Source organism: Cetorhinus maximus, chromosome 3 (assembly GCF_964194155.1).
Source record: "Cetorhinus maximus chromosome 3, sCetMax3.hap1.1, whole genome shotgun sequence".
Taxonomy (NCBI): domain Eukaryota; kingdom Metazoa; phylum Chordata; class Chondrichthyes; order Lamniformes; family Cetorhinidae; genus Cetorhinus; species Cetorhinus maximus.
The window spans coordinates 71190156-71213044 of NC_135881.1; the positions used below are offsets into that span (position 1 = coordinate 71190156).

General features: G+C 40.8%; 1 protein-coding gene across 8 annotated transcripts in view; it reads left to right on the forward strand.

Moving 5' to 3' along the window:
* Positions 1–22889, forward strand: part of tbc1d5 (TBC1 domain family, member 5) — a 551970-nt gene that overhangs the window by 337979 nt on the left and 191102 nt on the right. For all 8 annotated transcript variants that reach the window (XM_078538526.1, XM_078538531.1, XM_078538533.1 and 5 more), the window contains one exon: positions 21869–22011. In XM_078538526.1, the coding sequence (XP_078394652.1) occupies positions 21869–22011 (143 nt within the window). The remainder of the gene's footprint in view (positions 1–21868; positions 22012–22889) is intronic.

The window sequence follows — 22889 nt, forward strand, 5'->3', positions numbered from 1 at the left end:
ATGAGTCAAACTTAACAGCCGAAATAGGAAAAAAAAATGAGTGAACTGACTTTGATCACTTTGAAATATAACATGTAGTTCAAAAAAGGGGATGTAGTTCCTGTAATTTCTATAAGATATTCAACCTTATTTCAAAATGCTACTACAAGGCTAAAGAGTCAAATGTCACAAATATTACACACTTAAATGATCTGAATATTGGAGTAAATGAGTGTCTCTTTATCTACCTGGAAACTTATACTTGTGAGTATGAAGTTCCTCCATGAGGAGGAAAACGGTTACTGCAATAGCTTATTTGAATGTTGCACATGTCAGAAGCTTGGCAGTAATCTGTTGTAAATGCATTAGGTAAAGGGAAATACGTGTCATGTTCAAATATAGATATTTGCTATCACTTACAGGAACTGAGTTAGTTTATTTACTTTAGGTCTCCCAGAGAGTATGAGTCTAACAAAAACAAGTGCTTATTTCAAATTTATTGAGAGGCTTTACATCTGTGATTTGTACAATCGGCATATATTTTGAATATCTCTGTTACATTTCTTGTGAATTAGATACTTCACTTTATGACACGAGTCCGCTCAACTATGATCCTCTACCCACCCATACACACCTTAGCAAAGCCAGAAAAGGTCTCTGTTGTAATAAGGTGTTTCTGTCACTATTCAAAGGGAAATCTTGCTAAAACTGTACAAGGCACTAGTTAGACCACACCTAGAATACTGTGAACAGTTTGGGTCCCCTTATCTAAGGAAAGATATACTGGCATTGGAGGTAGTCTAGAGAAGGTTCACTAGGTTGATCCCGGGTATGGAGGGATTTTCTTATGAGAAGAGGTTGAGTAGGTTGGGCCTGTACTCATTGGAGTTTAGAAGAATGAGAGGCGGCCTTATTGAAACATGATTCTTAGGGGGCTTGACAGGGTAGATGCTGAAAGGTTGTTTCCCTTATGGAAGAGTCTAGGACCAAAGTGCATAACCTTAGAGTAAGGGGTCACCCATTTAAGATAGAAATGAGGAGGATTTCCTTCTCTGAGGGTAGTGAATCTGTGGAATTCTTTACCACAGAGGGCTGTAGAGAATGGTTGTTAAGTATATTCAAGGCTGAGATAGACAGATTTTAAATCAGTAAGGGAATCAAGGGTAATGGGGAAAAGGCAGTAAAGTAGAATTGAGGATTATCAGATCAGCCATGATCTCATTGAATGGCAGAGCAGACTTGATGGGCTAAATGGCCTACTTTTGTTCGTCTTATGGTCAATAAATTTTGTGTGTTGCATTGAGAGGACTTTTAAACCCTTCCCCCACAAGGTGGTTAGGACAGGTTTGGATGGGGGTGATTAAATTAGTAAATGTGTGAAACCTAATCCAAACCACGTCTACTTCTGGTTTAACTATTGCTGGCTTGGAGGTATCCAAGTATCACGCTCTAGAGATGCGAGTCAGTGATTTTAATACTTAAATGAGGCTTTTTTTCTGAATTTAGGAGACATTTGAAATTAATACTGACCAGCTGGATTCCCTGTGGCTCGGAAAACCCTACAACCTACTTTGCCACATCATTGGTGGCTGTGCCTTTGGTCTGTGGAATTCCATCCCAAAAACTCTCTGCTTCTCCACCTCACTCCTTTTAGACTTTTCTTGAAACCCAACTCTTTGTCAAAATTTTCATTTAGCCTTTATAATATCTCTTCCTTTGGTCCAGTACCAAATTTTGAATATGCTTCTCTGAAGTACTTTGGAAATATTTTCCATTTATTTAGCATTCTTAACTTACAAGTTGTTGCTGGAGTGGTGTTGTGATTTCCTTTGCTCTCAATTCCCCAATGGAACCTCTTTCCTTCTCCTCTGTGTTAACTAGTCTTTCTCTCTCTTCTCCTTTTTCTCTGGTCATGATTATAATCATCTTGGAAGCACTGTATAGTCTTGTATCCTGCTGATACTTTGAGACTGATTTACCTGAATCTTGGAAATACCTATTCCTTGGAGCGCACTCCCACCCCACACCGCCTCTATCTCACTATGATTTAAGGTTCATAGAGAAATAGCAGCAGTGCAAGGTTCTGGGGGTCAGTTGATACCTTGCATAACTCTGCTCAAAAGCTGTAAACCTACATTTTCTTTTTCCTTTCAGTGCATATCCAATTCCTTTTTGAAAGCTACCATTGAGCCTGCCCCCACCACAGTCTCAGACAGTCCATTCCAGACCCTATTTACTCACTGCATAAAAATGTTTTTCTTCACGTCGCCGAAGGTTCTTTTGCTATTCAAGTTAAATTGCTGTCCTCTGACTCTTGATCCCTCTGTCAGAGGGAACATTTTCTCTCTTTCTACTCTAAGAGCTCCTCTTAATTTTTAACACCGCTATCAAATTTGCTGTCAAACTTCTCATCTCTAACGAGGTCAATTCCAGCTTCTCCAATCTATCTATGTAATTGAACCCCAACATCGCTGGAACCGTTCTCCTAAATATTTTCTGCACTCTCCCTAAAGCCTGTATATTCTTCCTAAACTGTGATGCCCAGAATTGGACACATTACTCCAGTTGCTTTTCTACTCCATGGGCTCGATTTTCCCAGTCCAAACAGGGACGGAATGGAGGCAGGACAGCAAAAAAGAAAGGTGCCCCTGCCTGTGTGCTGGTATGTCACCTCTCATCATGACTGACGACTTTCCCAAGGATGGGGGAGAGCAGGGGCAAGTGGGGAAGTTAAGTCACCCACCTTGTTAATTGGGTTAATTGGGATTGAAGCCACCAGAAAGCACACTAAGAGCTTCTGACCTCCCTAGATTTTTATGGGGTCGGGTGGCTATTAGGAGCTCTCCAAAGCTGACCAGCTGCAAACTGGCGGGCACAGGGTGGCAGTGTTGATGTAAAAAGTGGAAGTTTAAGCAAATAATTACTGGTCAGTGATAAAATTTTACTAACCGACCTTTCTGCACCCTATCCAAGGTCCCTGGGATACTTTGAAGATGTGCTCTTCTCATTTCTTTAAGAACATGTACAGACAGCAGCCACAACAATGGTTGCCAATTCAGACCAGAACATGGCCCACTTCCCTAGTGTCGCACTTCCATTTCCGCTCCCATCAACTACTATTTGGGCAGCAGACCCATCTCTAGGGTCATTAAGACCTGACCCAGTGAAAATCACTCTTAACAGCATGTTGGAGATGGATTTGGATTTACCACCCAGAATCAAACCCTCTTCCCAATTCGATCCCACCTCCAACAGGAGAACCCAGTCCTGTGCATCTGTTTATAAAACTCAGGATCCCATGTTGGGGTACAACCTCCCAGATGGATATCCTTTATGTGAATATGGATAGTGAGTCTCGGTATATAAGTTGATGGGATGGGAGTCAGGTTAAAGAGAATAGTAGATGAGGCCTCACGTGATATCCACGTACATCCACTATCATTTCACGTGCTAGCCTGGATTTGCCAATCCCAATGAGAACTCATTTTCACAGACTAGAGTATGAAACTTAGAACTTACTCGTCCTTATGGCTGTCCCACACCACATGTTCTGTTTACCTATTGAGTCATAGTGGATACACCTAAAGTTATAAACTTTGATATTTTTCTTTGTGGTACTATTTGTATTTGTTGTTTGCCTAGCTGAAGTGGAGTAGCTATTGACATGATTTTAAAGTTGAATTTTAATTTATTTTCAAGTGATTAATTGGAAGCTACTGCAACTTTTTCTAGATAGAAATCATTCCAACACATGATGCATCATGATACAGTTCTCAGAATTCAGAAATCAAAAATGCATATTCCAGCCTCAAAGCAAAACATAATTTTGTTCACTACAATTGGTTCAAATACTTGTGGATTACGGTGGAGGGGGTGGAGGTGGAAGGAAGAAAGAAACTTTGTTTTGTTTGCTACTTTAATACAAAAATGATCTGTAGGGTTATGTAACCAGCATAATATGATACTCATTTTTGCAATTTTACATAAAAAGTCCTCTTCCCTGCAATGCTGTATGCCTCAGATTTTTTTTCGTACCATCTGGAGTATTAGGACAAGTTTAGCCCAGGAGAATACTGTGTAAAGGGTGGAATGCTGAAAAGATGTGAGTTAATGACAATAATTGTGCTGGTCAAATCCTTTTCATGAATATGGTCTAATTTTGACAGGCAATTTACTAAGCCACCTTGCGAATACCATTTGGTTTGATGGGTCATCATAGACCCTGTTTGACATTTGTCCCCTGTAAGACCGGATGAACGTGAAAAATTTACTTAGGCAAGGAACTCCTAGGAATAAACTGTTCTCTAGTTTGCCACACATGGGATTGTACAAGGTGAGCGGAACTTCAACTTGTCACGGATGCAGTACATCTGACAAACATAAGTAGATGCTAATGGCCAAATCGTGACAGAATAAAGTCCCATAACCATATGGCTAATTGCCACAACAATATCTTCAGTGTTATTAATCAAGTTTTCATACTGTGCCATGATAATTGGAATAATTAGAAACAGCGTAGGCATAGCCAGCCTCCACTATATTCTTTGTGAGCAGGGACTTGAAAGAACAGTATTTGCACTTCCTTCTGCATTGTTAAATGCTGTGGTTCCCAACAAAAGCTATAGTTAATTAGTGAATTAACTCCCCGTCACTGGAGCCTTTCTCGCCATCAGGGGCGTTACAGAGTACAGAAGTAGCAAAGTGATCCAAGGGAGCACACTGCTTGCCATTTCAGAACTTCTATTAGCACTATTATGTGAACTAGCAGAATTCATTCCATAGTTTCTTAGTGCTCAACATCCAATTTGAAAAATGCAACTTCACTTGTAAGTACACATAATACATAACAGGCAAACAGATGGGAAATCTGAAAGGTAAATATTGAGCCATGAATAAAGTTTCATGATTTCCTTAAAGGCAAAGTGGTGTTTTAAATAACAAATTCATTATTATACTTAATGAAATTAATGGTAATTAATATTTAACCTATGAAAATACCCTTAAGTTTTCCAATTTTAGTAAGTTATTTTTTGTTATGACAGCTCTTTTGTTTACTTGCTGAAAAATGGAAAACTAATGAAGAAAAGAATGGATGCACAGTGATCCTGCCTGTGCACTTAGCCATGACAGCCTATGTTGTGAGGAATCTTATTTCTCCACCCCAACTGAGTGCTGCAGAATCCTACTTGCCCCAAAGTCGTCTTGCACCCAGACTACAATCCAACTGAAAGTTTCTAGTTCCTAGCATCCCTACACCCCATCTCCTTATTCACTTCCTTTCTCAAGTCATTCCTGTCCTCTGTTCCACCCTCCTTTGTGACTCATCCATGTAGAGCTCGCTAACAGCCCAACTTCCCATCCCCACCTTTCATCCTTCCCATCTTGGCCCTTAATAACGCAGATAGATAATGGCCTGGCTTTTGCTCTGAGTGGCGAAGGAGTTGCTTTTGCCATTTGCCTCACATAGGAAACCAGGGGAAGCCCAGAAACTTTCCCGGGCTTATCAGCACAAATTTTCAGGCTTCAGACATCTTTTTGAATTTAACACCCTCTATAGTATGTGAATGGTATCTGTGGGCAGAACAAGCAGCAGGGAAAACTGTTCGACCAACCAGACTGAAGAATCCTTATAGACAGCAGATCAGAAAATAAAAAACAGGAAATATAATGGCATTTAAATTAATTTTGAATGACATTCGGTAAGGTGCCACATGAAAGGTTGTTGCACAATATGTGGTTCAGAATAATATATTAGGACCAATAAAATATTGGTTAAAGGACAGAAAACAAAGTAGGAATAAATGGATTATTTCCAGGGTTGCAGGCTGTTACTAGAGGGGTGCCACAAGGATCAGCTCTGCGGCCCCAGGTATGAACAAATTTTATTTGTGATTTAGGTGAAGGGTCCAAGTATAATGTGTTTAAGTTTGCTGACGATACAAAGCTAGGTGGGAAGGTAAGTTGTGAGAAGGACATAAAGGGTAGAATTTAATGCCCCCTTGGCAGCGAGTTTGAGGCAGGGACATTCAATTTGGCGGGAGTGTGCAGGGCGGGGACCCTACCGCCTTCCCACCTCCACTGACTAAGTAGGGGGCAGAAAGGTTCGTGGACGGCCATCCTGCCGGGACACTAATTTAGGTCAAGAACCTCATCCCACCGCTGTTGGTAATCAACCAGTGGCAGGTAGGGGACTTGCCATGCAGGTAGCCTGAGGTTTGCTCGTGGGCTTCCGGGATATGTCCCTCGTTCAAAGGCACTTCGTTCCTGATCAAGGGATCTGGTATCAGGAAAGGGGTGGGGGGGGGCATGCTGCGAGCCACCTCCCTGCCCTTTCTTCTGACCCCACCCCCAGGTCTAGCAGGATATCTTTGGCAGCAATTTCTGGGCTTCTGCATTTAACTGCACTTGTGCAGATGCAAGAACTTGCTATGGTGAGACCTGAAAGCCTCGTTGTTTAGTAGTGCAAAGTTCAGGCCATTGACTACATCAGGAAAGCAAAATACTAATGCCACACAGATATAAGAGCCCCAAAGAGAGAAATTAGAAGACAAGTCCAGAGTGAGAAAAGTATACAGGTCATAGAGAGGTTAGAAGATAAAGGTTAAGCAACATATATTTTAAGTCTGGGAAGAAGCGAAGATATTGAGCCGTAACTTCCAAGCTCCCCAGTGTCGCGTTTGGGGGTACCCCAAAGATGTGCTGGGGAACCCCTCACGGAACTTCAGAGTTGCACAGCAGTTGCCCAGAAGTGGCAAGGGGACCTTTCTCCCCCTTGCACTTTGAAATACTGTAATTTCAGGACCTCTACAAAAGATCTTCGTGATTAGGGTAAGAACTTTGTATCTCTTTAACCAGTCAGTTGGAAGAATCGTTACTCAGCAATGCAAAGCCTGAATCAGAAAGCTAAGTTAAGAATATTTAATTCAATGTCAAATCATGAGCAGAAAGTAGAAATAAAGGAAATAAAAAGAAGCGAGGAAAAAAATTGGAAAAAGTTGAGAAAAGTTCTTAGTTTTATTTGAAAGCAGCAACTATAATTAAACTGAAGGAATGAGATTATATACCCATAAACGTTGATTTTCAGTGCCAGAGAGGTCTTTTGGTAGAAACCAACACTGATCACCCGTTTAAAATGCACTTGGAGAATGGACAAGCCCTGACTCTGGCGAGTTTATTGAGTAACTCTCGCATATGTACAGCAACTTCATGCCATTGCATTATTTCAATGCAAAATCTCTTGTTAAGATGCTGCTAAAGCACCAATTCTGAAGGAGTGCAACGAGGATAGGGAAACCCTGATTTCCATGTACATGAGCAGTCACAGGAAGTAGCTGTCCGATTTATACTTTAATGAGGGGACCACTGATAGCCTCACTAACACTTCTACGTTGTCCTTCTAGGTGGTAGAGGTCATGGGTTTGGAAGCTGTTGTTGAAGGAGCCTTGGTGATTTGCTGCAGTACAGCTTGTAAATGGTACACACTGCTGCCACTGTGCGTCGGTGGTGGAGGGAGTGAATGCTGAAGGCAATGGCGGATTTAGTTAGTGGGGCCCTGTGCTCAGCTTCATTTTTGGCCCCCCCCACCTCACTCTCACCGTCCGCTGCCTTGTCCTGGGGTCCACTCCCACACTTGCTCACTCCCCCACAAACACTAAATCAGACTCTCTCTCTGTCTCACATACCCCTGGGCAGCAAGTCTTGTGAGCCTATCAGCAGAAGACGCGGGAGAGCAACAACCTGTGATTGGAAGAGCACGTCCTTTAACAATCTTCCGCTGCATTTGCCTTAGGGGGCCACATTGGGGGACTTCGCCCGCAGGCTGGGTTGGACGAGCCTATTTTATATTATCTCATACTAATCTTAAATCTACATTCAAACTAAAAAAGCAGCAGTCATTAGGCTGTATTATCTTACAAAGTTCTCGGGTTTATAATGCATACTGCATTTTAGGGCCCCCTGTCATTTGGGGGCTTCATGCCAAGGCACGGTGTGTTTCATTGTAAATCCGCCCCTGATTAAGGTGGTAGATGGGGTATCAATCAAGTGAGCCACTTTGTCCTGGATGGTGTTTAAGTTCTTGAGTGTTGGTTGGAGCTGCACTCATCCAGGCAAGTGGAGAGTATTCCATCACAATCCTGACGTGTGCCTTGTAGATGGTTGACAGGTGTCAGGAAGTGAGTTACTCGCCACAGAATTCCTAGCTTCTGCTCTGCTCTTGTAGCCACAGTAGTTATATGGCTAGTCCAGTTCAGTTTCTGGTCAATGGTAACCCCCCCCCGGATGTTGATAGTGGGGAATTCAGCAATGGTAATGCCATTGAATGTCATAGGGCGATGGGTAGATTCTCTCTTTTTGGAGATGTTCATTACCTGGTATTTGTATGACACAAATGTTAATTGCCACTTATCAGCCCAAGCCTGAATGTTGTTCAGGTCTTGCTGCTTATGGAAATGGACTGTGTGAGTATCTGAAGAGTCATGAATGGTGCTGAACATTGTGCAGTCATCAGGGAACATCCGCACTTCTGACATTATTGAAGGAAGGTCATTGTTGAAGCAGCTGAAGGCGATTGGCCCTAGGACACTACCCTGAGGAACTCGTGGAGCGATGTTCCGGGACTGAGATGATTGACCTCCAACGAACACAACCATCTTCCTTTGTGCTCAGTATGACTCTAACCGATGGAGAGTTTTTCCCCTGATTCCCATTGACTTCAGTTTTGCTAGGGCTCCTTGATGACACACTCAGTCAGATGCTACCTTGATGGCCAGGGAAGTCACTCTCACCTCACCTCGAGTTCAGCTTTTTTGTCCATGTTTGGACCAAGGCTGTAATAAGGTTAGCAGCTGAGTGGCCCTGATGGAACCCAAACTGAGCGTCAGTGAGCAGGTTATTGCTGAGCAAGTGGCGCTCGATTGCACTCTCAATGACCCCTTTCATCACTTTGCTGATGATCGAGAGCAGACTGATGGGGTGGTAATTGGCTCGGTTGGATTTATCCAGCTTTTTGTGGACACAACATAGTTGGGCAATTTTCCAAATTGCCGGGTAGATGCCACTGTACTGGAACAGCTTGGCTAGGGGCATGGCTAGTTCTGGAGCACAAGTCTTCAGTACTTTTGCTGGAATGTTGTCAGGACCCATAACCTTTGCAGTATCCAGTCACTTCTGCCATTTCTTGATGTCCCTGGAGTGAATCGAATTGGCCGAAGACAGGCATCTCTGCTGCTGGGACCTCACGAGGAGGCCAAGATGGATCATCAATGTGGCACTTCTGGCAATTACAGGCAATTCAACCTAAAATCTGATTTTTAACAGCCTGTCAACAGCCAGGACAGCGGTTATAGTAACCAACTGGCAATCTCCTTCAATATTAGGTAAGCTTAACAAGACAGAAAATAGTCATTTTAAAACACGGCACTGATTAAGATTGGATATGACTCCAATTCTTTATCTTCCTCTTTCTTTTCTTTTGTACAAGATTTTTCTTGGTCTTCCCCTGTCTTCTAACATAGGTTGTATATTTATGTTTGCCTTCTTTGATCTTCTGGTATATCTAGCTTACACTTTCTCTCCCCTTCTCTTTGTTAGTGTCACCTTTTTCTCACTTGTGTGTACACGTACAGTTCATATCGTAATCCTCCTACATCTCCTGTCCTATTCAATGCCGATAAAATTCCTGTTGGATGTGCACTGCCCAACATCAATTTTGCGACCAGCATGCTACCTTCTCAAGCGTGATGGTCCGGATTTTGCAGTCAGTGGCAAAGCAAAGTGGCTCTCTACTAACTTTGAAGAAAGCTGACCACAAAGATCTAGCAATCCCTGTGGTGGAAATTTAAACTTTTCTGACAGCAGTTTAAATCTAGTGCCAAGTCAAGGGCATGTCTTGGCAGGCAGCACCAGTGATGTCAAAGAGGGTAAGGAGCCAATCATATTGAAGTATTCACACAAAGCAAAACAGAAACTTTAAATCCTTCAGGTTTCATTTAAAACTTCAGAAAGTGAAAAAAATGTATGACTATTAAGATAGCAGCTAAAGTAAAGCTAAGCAGGTTTTTTAAAAGAAATATATGCTTTTTAAAATATATGGATTTTTTTATGGAGAAATTTGACATTCCAGGAATATAAAATCAGCTTTTTAGGGCCAGTAAGGGTGTTCAGTAATTATGAAGTTAGCGTGTTGTTTAAAAACCCAGTTACACCTCATTCAACACGCTTTAACTTTTTCAAAGCTTTTTACAGCAAGACCATCAGTGTAGAAACGGAAGTTCTCATCAGTTAATTATTGTGAGGGAGATTGCAGACTCTGGAAAGCTTTACAAGATGTCCTATGGAGGGGTCTAGACACACAGCAACTGTTGGACCCCCAAAGTTGCTGTCAGTTTCAGTGGCGTGATGATGGCAAACACTGACAGTTTTGCTGTCATTGCTATAGCAAAATTCAGGCCATCGTCTTGGTCTCTGTCACACTCACATTTCTGATCATTTTCACTTTCACCCCCTGGATGGTAACTTATCCAATTCTGATCAATGTGATAAAAATTGGACAGGTTCTACAATGGACGGACAAGCCATTCTGTCAGACCACTGCCCGTTGCTTTTACTCATCTTTCTCTCCCCCACTCATGCTTTTTGAGTAAAAATAAGCTCTTCGTAATAGTTTACCTCAAAGGTTCAAAAGCTCATGTGATTTCATTTGGAAAATAAAGTTAGAATTGCTGCTATGTTTTCACACTTTGGGTTGTAGAGTTTAGATTACTTGTACAAAATGATATCAATGCATGCTGGGAGTGTTGTCCATGCTGAAACAGGCACCTTCAGAACTCTAGGTGCTGGTGCATGTTAGGAGCTGTGTTATAAAGACACATCAGCTAACAAGGTGATACTTGTTGGAAGATGATTTAGTCAAGATCTAGACATTCTGAAAGAGGCATCCATTTGTCATTTTAACATAGCAAATGCTATAATGTAAGTAAATGTAATTTTTTTTGTATGTTTTTTCATTAATGTTGCCTTTCTCAGCTAGGGCAAAAAGGTTTTTGAAAAAAAAATATAGTCCATTTTGTTTAAATGATGGTTGCTGCTGGCTGTCTGTTGTTGGTTTTCATTCTTGCATGCTACTTCCTGATTGGTGGTACTCCAGTCTACTCTGTTTTAATTTGTTCTTTTATGACTACAAAATTTGACCATATGCAATATGCAAAACAGCAAGTTTGATGGATAGATAGAAAATTTGCACGGTTGTACCTTTTATTATTTTTCTCTCAGTGCATCAGATGATAGCCTGATTTAGATTCAATCACTATAAATCATTGGCCCTGATGATATATTGCCAGTCGTATCCATGTGACTTTTACGATGAGCAATACCAAGGGAGATTTGTTAGTAATGCATAAACATAGTATATCTAGTGTGCACTTCCTGTCCTTCACATTACACTTGATGTCACATTGATCTCAAATTTCTGTCATACCTTAAAGACAAGTATAAAGACTTAAAGAAACTGCAAAGGACAAAATGATAAATAAAATATCTTGCAATTGTAAATGATACTGTTCTCAGCAACAACTTGCATTTATGTAGAACCTTCAATGTAGTAAAATATCCCAAGGTGTTTCACAGGAGCATTATTAACCAAAATTTGACATTGAGCCATATAAGGAGATATTTGGACAGAAGAGCCAAGAGTTTGGTCAAGGTGGTACGTTTTGATCATCTTGAAGGAGAGGAAGACAGTGAGGTAGGAAGACATTACAATTTGTTAGAGATGAAAAACAATCTTAAAATACTGAATCCTTCAGACCTGCAATTCTTACCTCTAGTATCATATTCCAGATTGTAAAGTTCCCTGACTAAACAAAACCTACATTTCTGAATGACCTAACCCTCTGTTTACTTAACAATGAGATTTGCCAGCTAAAAAAAAAAGTGGCTCGCAATTTGCTGTCAAAAATAATGGTGCCACTAATAGCAGTCATGTCCATATGCTACAGCAATTTCAGGCAAGGACAGGTGCATCATTAGACACAGAAATTCAAATGTTGGTGTCCAAGTTGTACAGTTTTGCCATTAATTTTGTCAAAACAGCATCTCGCTGTCTGGTTCACCATTGAAATGCATTAAGTCACGAGATGTTGCTGTATTTACACTGTAGATACCAACTAAAGTTGCCACAGGAAGTTAGATCTGATCTGAAATGGTGTCAGGAGCTTGTTTAAAGCTGTTTAAGGTCTGTGCATATTTAATTAAGCTTGGATTAGCTGTGTGATATTTGCCATGTGCTAATAGTTAATTACTGTTAACAAACTCTCACCAAAAATTAATTATTGCAAGTTTGGAATCTCAGCCTTTAAGATTTAAATTGTTAGCTATTTTAAAAATTAGATTTTTTCCCACTTTTTCTCTTTCTCTCTCAATTCAGTTTTTCCTTCCCTCTTTTTATTTCTCTTTCTGATTTAACATTGAATTCACCCACTCTAATTTACACGTCCCTCTCATTCCTTTTTCTGTTACTTTCACAACCCTTCAATATCATTAGTTAAAGAGCCACACAGGTACTTGTCCTGCTAACTTAGGTCTCAGATGCCTAGTTACTCTTGTTGCGATATTGTCAGCTGTTGCACAGATGCAACTTTTCTTCTTAAAAAGAAGCAGAAAGATAGCCAATATTTTGGAATATGCAGATAAACAATCACAACAACAGAATTACCTTACTGACAAAAGAGTCTGTAGTCTTACATCAGTTGTCAATTTTCCCATTTTACCACAAATTCAGCTTTTTGAAAGGTGTCTCACTTTCACATTGCGTGGGATGTGACCTTATTATGAAAAATGATTATAGTCCCACATCTAGTAGAATCCAGGATACTATTTGTGTATCCTAGGAATGGAGTAACTTCACTGGTATTTGTGTAAAGCTAAATGTTTGTTGGTGAAGTGTTTGGCCTGTGAGGGAAATGGCAACAAAATTATGGGTGGAATTTTACGCCAGCGGGATTTTACAATCCTACCAAAGTTAAAGGACTTTTGAATGGTTTGTCACATTTTATAGCCCCGCCCCCGCCATGACAGAGCTGTAAAATTTGTCCTATATATTTTGTCCTTTCAAATGTCAGCTGTGTTTGGAAAAAAAATTTTGGACTATAAAATGTTCGTGGATACAGGTCAATCACTGGTTGAAGGAAACCATTTGATGGAATGAATTAGAGCATCACAACATCAAAGCATGTCCGCTTTATTGCAATTTTGTTGATGATATATTTATACCAAAGGCCTATTGACAACCCTGGAATGAAGGATGAATGTGCTTTTGCGCTATATCTCACAAACTAAATTATGTGGCCTTTGAAGATGAATATTCTCACAATCTGAAACTTTCAAAGTTCCAAGAAGATTGAGTAATTTTGATGTTTGCCATCCCATCTTTCAACATGAATGTGACATTAATGAGACCAAAATCAGAAAAAATATTTCCCACTGCCTTCTCACCTGCAGCTCACCTGCTACCAATTTTGAGCCTTGAAATAGGCGAATAGCACTCCTGCTAGATTCTAGTGGTATCCTCGCTAGGCCATGAAAATTGGGATCCTAGGACAGAGAATCGCAATACTATTTTAGTGGCCCAATAAAATGCTCTCTCAAATATAGGTCTTGCCCACTCCCCCAGGTGGTAAGCGGCCAAACTTAAAAGGGGTTACTTGTGGGCTTAAAGAAAAAATTGAAGTAATGGCAGTATAATCATTTTTCCTGCACCTCCCTAAAACTCCTCTTAAACTTGCACTAATATATCCACCTGTTCACGCACACAGCAGACTGCTGCTCCTGTTTAATAGTGTTCTACCCAGCCCAATTCCACATATGGATTGCCAGATTCCCTTCCCATCCCCCAGATTATCGACATAACCATCAACACCGAGGGCTGAATTTTCTGGTCGGCGTGCGGGGGCGGGCCTGACACTTCGACGCGTAATATGACCTGCAATGACATCGGGCGTGCGTCCCAATGTCATCACGTGCCATCACAATATTTCGTTCAGGCACGCGCCGGAGTCGACTGTGCGCCCACTGAAATGTCAACGGCCTATTAAGGCCATTAAGGAATTAATTAAAGTAGTTAGGAACACTGCCCGTCCAACCCTAAGGTTGACAGGCCGGTTGAAAAGCCCAAGCGGCCTTCAAGGCCATGGGCGGGATGAGGTTTCCTGAAGCTTTCATAAAATTAATAAATAAATTTTCCCGCCTTTACAAACATGTCCCAACTCATGTGACACTGTCACATGAGGGAACATGTTTAAATAAATTTTTACATCATTTATTAAACTGTTTTATTATTCATTCAATCTCCTCGAGGCAGCTCCGTGCCTCAGATAGATTGCTGTGCTCTTTCGCGCTCGCCCTGACTCTCCCTTCACCACCACCCCCCACCCCTCACAGGTAGCACTGAGCGCTACCGGCCGCATATTACGCTGGGCGGGCCTTAATTGTCCTGCCCACGTAAAATGGTGGCACGCAGCTGCTCGCGGACGGTGATCAAGCGCCCGCTCCTGCCCAGCCTGCCCGCCATAGGAAAAATCCTGGCCCAGGGATCAGTTCCATGGAAAAAGTTGCAACCAGGCAAATTTCCTGCTTGTGCAGTGGTCACAATGTAAAGCAGTTTGCATACTTGAAGTACACGTTTCTTGATTTGAAAACCCGTACAGCAAACACTTTAGTACTGCAGTGCTTGGATTACCATGAGCAAAGCTGTCTTCAGAATTTTATCACCATTTTTAGTGTTACATTCTTATTGCATTCTTATTTGTTGATGTTGAGCACTAAGGAATAATGGATTATAAGCTGTAGTAATGAATTTCATTCTTTAGTAAAAATTTAAACTTCACATGCTTATGTTCAGTCTATGCCTCTCCACTTTTTCTGACTTGACGTGCCTTGGATTATTGAATTTCCTGCAATGAGATTGGTGACATATACTGTAAATCTTGCCATCTAGCGCTGACCTCGCTATTGCTAACATGCTTGGAATTTTGCTGGGTTTTAAATTACAATAGAAAGTGAGCATAGCAGTGAATCAGGCACTCAGTGAATGGGAGTAACTTATTAAATAAACTTGAATCTAGAATTGTTTTAAGCTGTACTGTTCTGGTCTTGAGATTCTTGTCATTTTTTGCTGCTGTGTGTGAATTAATGAATTTAGGTCACTGCAAGTCATTACATTAACATTAACTATTAATTTAGGAATAAAATAACTGCTGACTTTTAGTTTCACAGATTATAAGAGCACAACATCCTGGGTTTCACATGAGATACTGAATCAGTGTGCTTGAAGTGTTTTGAGATATATATACATCAATCTGCTCAACTGATTGTAACAATAGATTCATAATAAAATTAGACTTATTGCTATGTTGTTGCCTTCAGTAAGGTTGAGCCCTGTGGAAAAACATTTAAATTCTGGAAACAATTTCATAAATTAATTCAAATTTGGGCATAAAACATGGTAATAATAAAATTGAAAATCCCAGGTACCAAAAGTTGTTTAATCTCTTCAACAATAGTTCATTTTTAACAATAAGATTTGAATCCCAATCTTGGAGCAATAAATCACAATGCTGCCAGGCAACTTATGCCATTATTTTTGAGCCTAAGTGGCAGTAGCATGAAGCCCAATGTAAAAAACAGGTCAGGATTAATGTTGATTTTAATGAGGGCAGAGCTGATAATTGCCTTATCTGGCAGGGGTAACGGTGAAGTTGTGCAAAAAGTCACAGGAAGAAAAATCATGGTGGTGTAATTAATGACATAAGTAAGTTACTCCATAATTTCCCCCTTTTACACTGTTCATGAGTCACAGAATTGTTACAGCACCGAAGGACGCCATTCAGCCCATCGTGTCTGTGCGGCTCTATGTATGAGCAATTTACCTAGTGCAACTTCCCACCTCCCCGTAACCTTGCACATTCTTCCTTTTCAGTGAGGTTGAGCACTGTGGAAAAACATTTAAATTCTGGAAACAATTTCATAAATTAATTCAAATTTGGGCATAAAAAATGGCAATAATAAAATTGAAAATCCCAGGTACCAAAAGTTGTTTAATCTCTTCCAAGCCTCCACCACATTATTAGGCAGTGCATTCCAGATCCTAACCACTCACCATGAAAAAGCTTTTCCTCAAGTCGCCATTGCTTCTTTTGCCAATTAGCTTAGATTTGTGCCCTCTTGTTCTCGATTCTTTCACCAACGGGAGCAATTTTTCCCCATTTACACAGTCCAGACCTCATGATTTTGAATACCTCTATCAAATCTCTTCTCAGCCTTCACTTCTGCAAGGAAAACCGTCCCAACTTCGCCAAACTATCTGTGTAACTGAAGTTCATAATCTCTGGAACCATTCTTGTGAATCTTTTCTGCACTGTCCCGAATGCCTTCACATCTTCGCTAAAGCGTGGTGCCCAGAACTGGATGCAAAATGCCAGTTGAGGCCGAACTAATGTTTTATACAAGTTTGACATAACGTCCTTGCTAGATGCTGTATGCTTTCTTAACCACTCTCCCAACCTGTCCTGTCACCTTCAATGACTTATGCATATAGAATTTTAGAATTGTATTTTATATCGTCTGTGTTCTTCCGATCAAAATGAATCACTTCACACTTCACAGCATTAAATTTCCTCTGCCAGTTGTCTGCCAATTCCACCAAGCTGTCTAGATCCATTTGAAACTCTACACTATCCTCAATTCACAATGCTTCCAAGTTTCGTATCATCTGCAAATTTTGAAATTGTGCTCTCTACACCAAGATCTAGGTCAGGAAGGACAAGGTTCCCAACACTGACCCCTGGGTAACTCTACTACAAACCTTGCTTCAGCCCAAGAAACATGCATTAACCACTCATCTGTTTCCTGTCACTCAGCCAATTTCATGTCCATGTGCTACTTTTCCCTTTTATTTCATAAGCTATAACTTTTCCCACAAGTCTGTTGTGTGGCACTTTATCAAATGCCTTCTGGAAGTCCATGTACACCACATCAATAGCACTGCCTCATCAACCTTATGAACATAGGAATTAGGAACAGGAGTGGGCCATTTGACCCATCGAGCCAACTCCATTCAATTAGATCATGGCTGATCATCTACCTCAATGCCACTTTCCCACACTATCCCCATATCCCTTGATATCATTAGTATCTAGAACTCTATTGATTTCTGTCTTGAACATGCTCAATGATTGAGCTTCCAAGGCCCTTTGGGGTAGATAATTCCAGTGATTTACCACCCTCTTCTTTGTTACGTCATCAAAAAACTTCAAGTTAGTGAAACATGATTTTTCTCTTAAGAAATCCATGCTGGCTTTCTTTAATTAATCTGTATTTGTCCATGTGGCGATTAATTTTGTCCTGAATTATTGTTTCTAGGTGTTTCCCCAATTAAACTGATTGGGTTTAGTTGCTGGACTTATCTTTATACCCATTTTCTAACAAGGGTGCAACATTTGCAATTCTCCAGTCCTCTGGCATCATGCCTGAGTCTAATGAAGACTGGAAAATTATGGCAAGTGCCTCTGTAATTTCCTCTGTCACTTCCCTCAGTATCTTTGGATGCATCTCATCTAGTCTTAATGTTTCGAATCCGTATGACTCTCCTTTCGAGCTAAAGAGAAGTAAAAATGTGATGAAATTTATACTGTTTAAGGGGGAGGAGCAGGTGAAGCTGGATAGAAGGCCAGTGATAGGTAGGGGCAAAGGAGAGATTGACAAAGATGCCATGGACAAAAGAGGTGCTGATAGTGGCATTAAGGCAAAAAAGCAGAATGTGATAAAAGCAGGACAAGGATAAGCATTCTGAAAAGAACAACATGAACAAGTGACAGATGGCCCTTGTGGGGGTGGGGTGAGGGGAGGGGACAGTGCTGGGGGAAAAAGGTCAAAAATAGGATAAAAGGTGGGGATAAAACAATGAATAAACGAATAAAAATGAAAACAAATAAAAATAAGTGGATAAAAAATAAAAATGAATATTGAAAAAAGGGGGTAAAAAGGAGTGAGGATGGAGGAGAAAGTTCATGGTCTGAAGTTGTTGAACTCGATGTTAAGTCCGGAAGGCTGTAAAGTGCCTAGTCGGAAGATGAGGTGCTGTTCCTCCAGTTTGCGTTGAGCTTCACTGAAACATTGCAGCAGGCCAAGGACGGACATGTGGGCATGAGCGCAGGATGGCGCGTTGAAATGGCAAGCAACAGGAAGGTCTGGGTCTTGCTTGCGAACAGACCGAAGGCGTTCCGCAAAGCAGTCACCCAGTCTGCGTTTGGTCTCTCCAATGTAGAGGAGTCCACATTGGGAGCAGCGAATGCAGTAGACCAAATTGAAGGAGGTGCAAGTGAAGCGCTGCTTCAGCTGAAAGGAGTGTTTGGGCCCTTTGACGGTGAGGCCTTTCAGGTGAAGCAGCGCTTCACTTGCACCTCCTTCAATTTGGTCTACTGCATTCGCTGCTCCCAGTGCGGTCTTCTCTGCCTTGGAGAGACCAAACGTAGACTGGGTGACTGCTTTGCGGAACACCTTCGATCTGTCCGCAAGCAAGACCCATACCTTCCTGTCGCTTGCCATTTCAACGCGTCATCCTACTCTCATGCCCACATGTCCGTATTTGGCCTGCTGCAATGTTCCAGTGAAGCCCAACGCAAACTGGAGGAACAGCACCTCATCTTCCGATTAGGCACTTTACAGCCTTCCGGACTTAACATCGAGTTCAACAACTTCAGACCATGAACTCTCCTCTATCCTCACCCCTTTTTGATCCCCCTTTTTTCAATATTCATTTTTATTTTTTAATCCACTTATTTTTATTTTTATTTATTTTTATTTTTATTCATTTATTCATTGTTTTATCCCCCTTTATCCTATTTTCGAACTTTTTTCCCCAGCACTGTTCCCTCCCCTCACCCCACTCCCACGAGCCATCTGTCACTTGTTCATGTTGTTCTTTTCAGAATGCTTATCTTTGTCCTGCTTTTATCACATTTTTCTTTTTTGCCTTAATTCCACTATCAGCACCTCCTTTAGCCCTTACCACTACCATTAATACCCCCTTTGTCCTTTAGTTCATGACATCTTTGTCAGTCTCTCCTTTGCCCTCACCTATCGCTGGCCTTCTACCCACCTTCACCTGCTCCTCCACCCTCAAACAGTATCAATTTCATCACATTTTTGCTTCTCTTTAACTCTGAAGAAGAGTCATACAGACTGGAAACGTTAACTCTGTTTTTCTCTCCACAGATGCTGTTAGACCTGCTGAGTTTTTCCAGCATTTTCTGTTTTTGTTTCCGATTTCCAGCATTCGCAGTATTTTGCTTTTATCTCATCCAGTCTTGCCGTTCAATGAACTTTAAGTACAGACAGCCTGTCCAATACCACCACCTTATTAATCTTAACCCTTCAATCGTCTTAACTGCCCCCTCTTTCATTGTGGCCTTGGTAAAGACAGATACAAAGTGTTCATTTAATACCTCAGCCGTGCCCCCGCCTCCATTCGTAAATCCCCTATGTGGTCCCTAATCGGCCCCACTCCTCCTTTTTGCACCCTTTTACTATTTATGTGCTTATAGAAGACTTTTGGATTTCCTTTCATACTAGCTACCAGTCTCCCTTCCTGCTCTCCCTTTCTTTTTCATATGCTTTTTCACTTCACCTCGGAACCTTCTATTGCTTTCCCCAAGTTAATTATACTTACTCTGGATTGTTCCTTGTCCTTTTCCATAGATAACCTAAACCTTATGATACAATTATCACTGTCACTTTAATGTTCCCCTACTGATACTCGATTCACTTGGCCCACCTGATTCCCAATAAGCAGGTCTAGCAGTGCCTCCTTTCTCATGGGATAGGAACATATTGCTGTAGAAAATTTTCTTTAGTACACTCTAGGAACTCTTGTCTCTCTCTGCCCTTTACACTACTATTATCCCAGTCTATGTTCGAATAATTAAAGTCTCCCATTATAACTACTCAATAATTCTTGCACCTCCCTCTGTAATTTCCTTGCAAATTTGTTCCTCTACCTCTTTCCCGCCAGTTATAGACCACACCGAGCAGTGTAACTGCACTTTTTTTATTCCTTAGCTCTAGCCAAATGGACTCTGTCTTCCATCCTTCTGGAATTTCCTCTCTCCGGCACTTCTCCTTAATCAATATTGCCACCCCACACCGCACCCCCCCCCCCCCCCCCACCCCCCACCTTTCCCGAACACCTTGTATCCAGGCATATTTAAATATTTAACACCCAGGCCTGCCCTTTGAGCCAGATCTCTGTTGTACCACACCTTCATATTTCTACATGTCAGTCTACACCTGTACCATGCTTTGCGCTTTCACATACATGCACGCTGACCCTAATTTAGACTTTATTATTTTCTCCCTTTATCTGAACCCACCTAATAATTTGTTTCCTCTTAGTCTGCTCCTATGTAATATGGAACTATTCTCTTTAGCACTGTTTAGTATTCTATCTTTATGCACTTTATTCCTCTTTTCTACTTCTCTGTGCTGGTGCCCACCCCCCTACAAATTTAATTGATATCCTCCCTCACAGAACACATGAACCTCCCCATGAGGACACTTTTCCCAGCCCTGTTAAGGCCTTGTATAGAATTCAATGGGGAAAAGATCATCCGACCAACTTGGTTGTATATTGTGCAAAATTTATAAAGAAGAGGTGTCAAAGCTGTTTCACTTTGTACAAGAACAGTAGAAGCAGAAAAAGCCAGCACTCGAAGTTGGGGTAATTTCAAAACTAATCTGTGGAAACAATATTTCAATGGTCAATCTATGGGACAGACACCTTAGGATGACTGTGGGAAGCAGAATTGGTTCATTCAAGTCCAAATTAGATGGATTTCTTTCAGAAAATCACATTTTGTGATAGTGTATGAGTACTTTGAGATATGGCATGTGGTAAGTGTAACATGCTTGGGAGGAAAAGGTGACTTCGGACTGAATAGCCCCTAAAGCAGTTCAGCTGGGTTTCCTTCGTGCCATTTCTGGTTGTGCTGTATAGACTAATTGATAGAGACCGATTGCTACGATTAGTCAACAACTGCATTATCATTGTATCATGCAACTGCCAGGTAGAAGGCAAACTAGATGGACCTTGGTACTTTTTCAAGTATTAATTCTAATGTTCCTAAACTTATAAAAATTCAGGCAGTCCAAATCAAACTGTAATTCTTGAAGAGAGAGTGCAAAGAGTCATCAAAAATATGCTTAACGAACAAGCTAATTTTTACCACCCCATAACTCCCTTCCCCATCCGCATGACGCTTTTATCAAAGGAGCATGTTTCTCTTAATTTGAGCACTGTAAGTAGAATCTTTGAAATGAGGGCAAATGGTATGTTCATTGGTGAGTTCACCTCATGCTGTAAGCCTTCTTGGAAAGCGCACAAAGGATTCATTTTTGAACCTTGAGTCTATGATACTTTTTAAAATCAATTTGCACAAGCATCTGTGTCAACCTTTTTAGTGGCAAAAGTCTTTTATAATCGTCACCTCCTGTCAGCTAAGAGCTTCAGACACCTGAATTAGTACAAGGATGGACAGTGCCAATCTATTTTAAATGCGTGTCATACTGAAAACCAGATAACTTAAATCAAAAATTTCACCATCTAATTGACAGTCTGTGCTTCCCACCGTAAGAAATAAAACAAAGTTCTTACAGTGAATATTCAAGGGTACTACGTAACAGTCATGGATTTACCAAAGGTAATTGTCGAAGATCCTTTCTTTCAAGCCCTTAGATTCGATGAGCATTGTTATAAAGTCTGAATGAATTTCATTATGTTACTACTTGTAAAAGTTTTAATCTTTGTTTGTAATATATTATGTCTGTTTCACTCCTGCAGACGTTGGGTCAGACTTTTGTTCGGACGAGAATTTCCTCTTCAGGATCTCTTGGTGATCTGGGATACTTTGTTTGCAGACAGTGTTACCCTGGATTTAGTTGACTATATTTTTGTAGCAATGCTGTTATACATAAGAGATGTTTGTAAGTATATGCATATATATATTACATTTTTAAAGCTGAATTCCAATGCTTAAGTTTTTGACCACTTCTACAGCAAAAAATTGGGGTGACATTAGTTTATTTCAAATGCTACATTTCAAAGCATACAGTAGTTGCACAATTCTTTAAAGAGTACTCTTTAAAAAATTGTTATTAATATACTAAGACTCTTGTTTTCCCGAAGGTGTAAATATTAATAGTTTGACTCGATAATCAATGAGCACCTCACACCTATTCTGTTTCGAAGTCTCTGGTTCTGGTACTTGGCAGCAGGTGTCTATCACACCTTCCTTTTCAGTTATGAACGGACAGAAATTTTAAAATCGGGCCCTGTAAAGGTTGCATATGCAGTAAGTTTTTTAAATTGGAAATCTATGAGGGCTTTCAGCAAGTCAAAGAGATCAGAAATGCTGGAGAGCTGTTAAGTCATTTTGTTTAAGTCAAGCAAGTTGGCCCACTGATGTGGGGAAACATGCTTTTTTCATATTATGCTAAAATAAGTTGTGCTGATTGGATTCAGTGAGTCCAATCCCAACTGATATTCTGTATGTTCACATTACTTTTGAATAAAGCAGCTTATTGATTCATATGAGACCTCCGGCCTTAACTGTTGTCTTTTTGGTCCACTTGTGGAAAGGTTTGAGTGCCACATGTAAAAGACATGAATATCCAAGTTAGGTCACAAGGGGCTATTATTGTTAAACTATTTTTATGCTAATGTATAAATATGTAAAAGTAAGATGTTCAAACAACATAACGCAGCAACCAATGCCACTGGACCCAGGAAGATTGATATTGTATACCCGAATGTGAAACAGCAAGGAAAATAGGCATAGTAAAACACACACACACTGGTACGT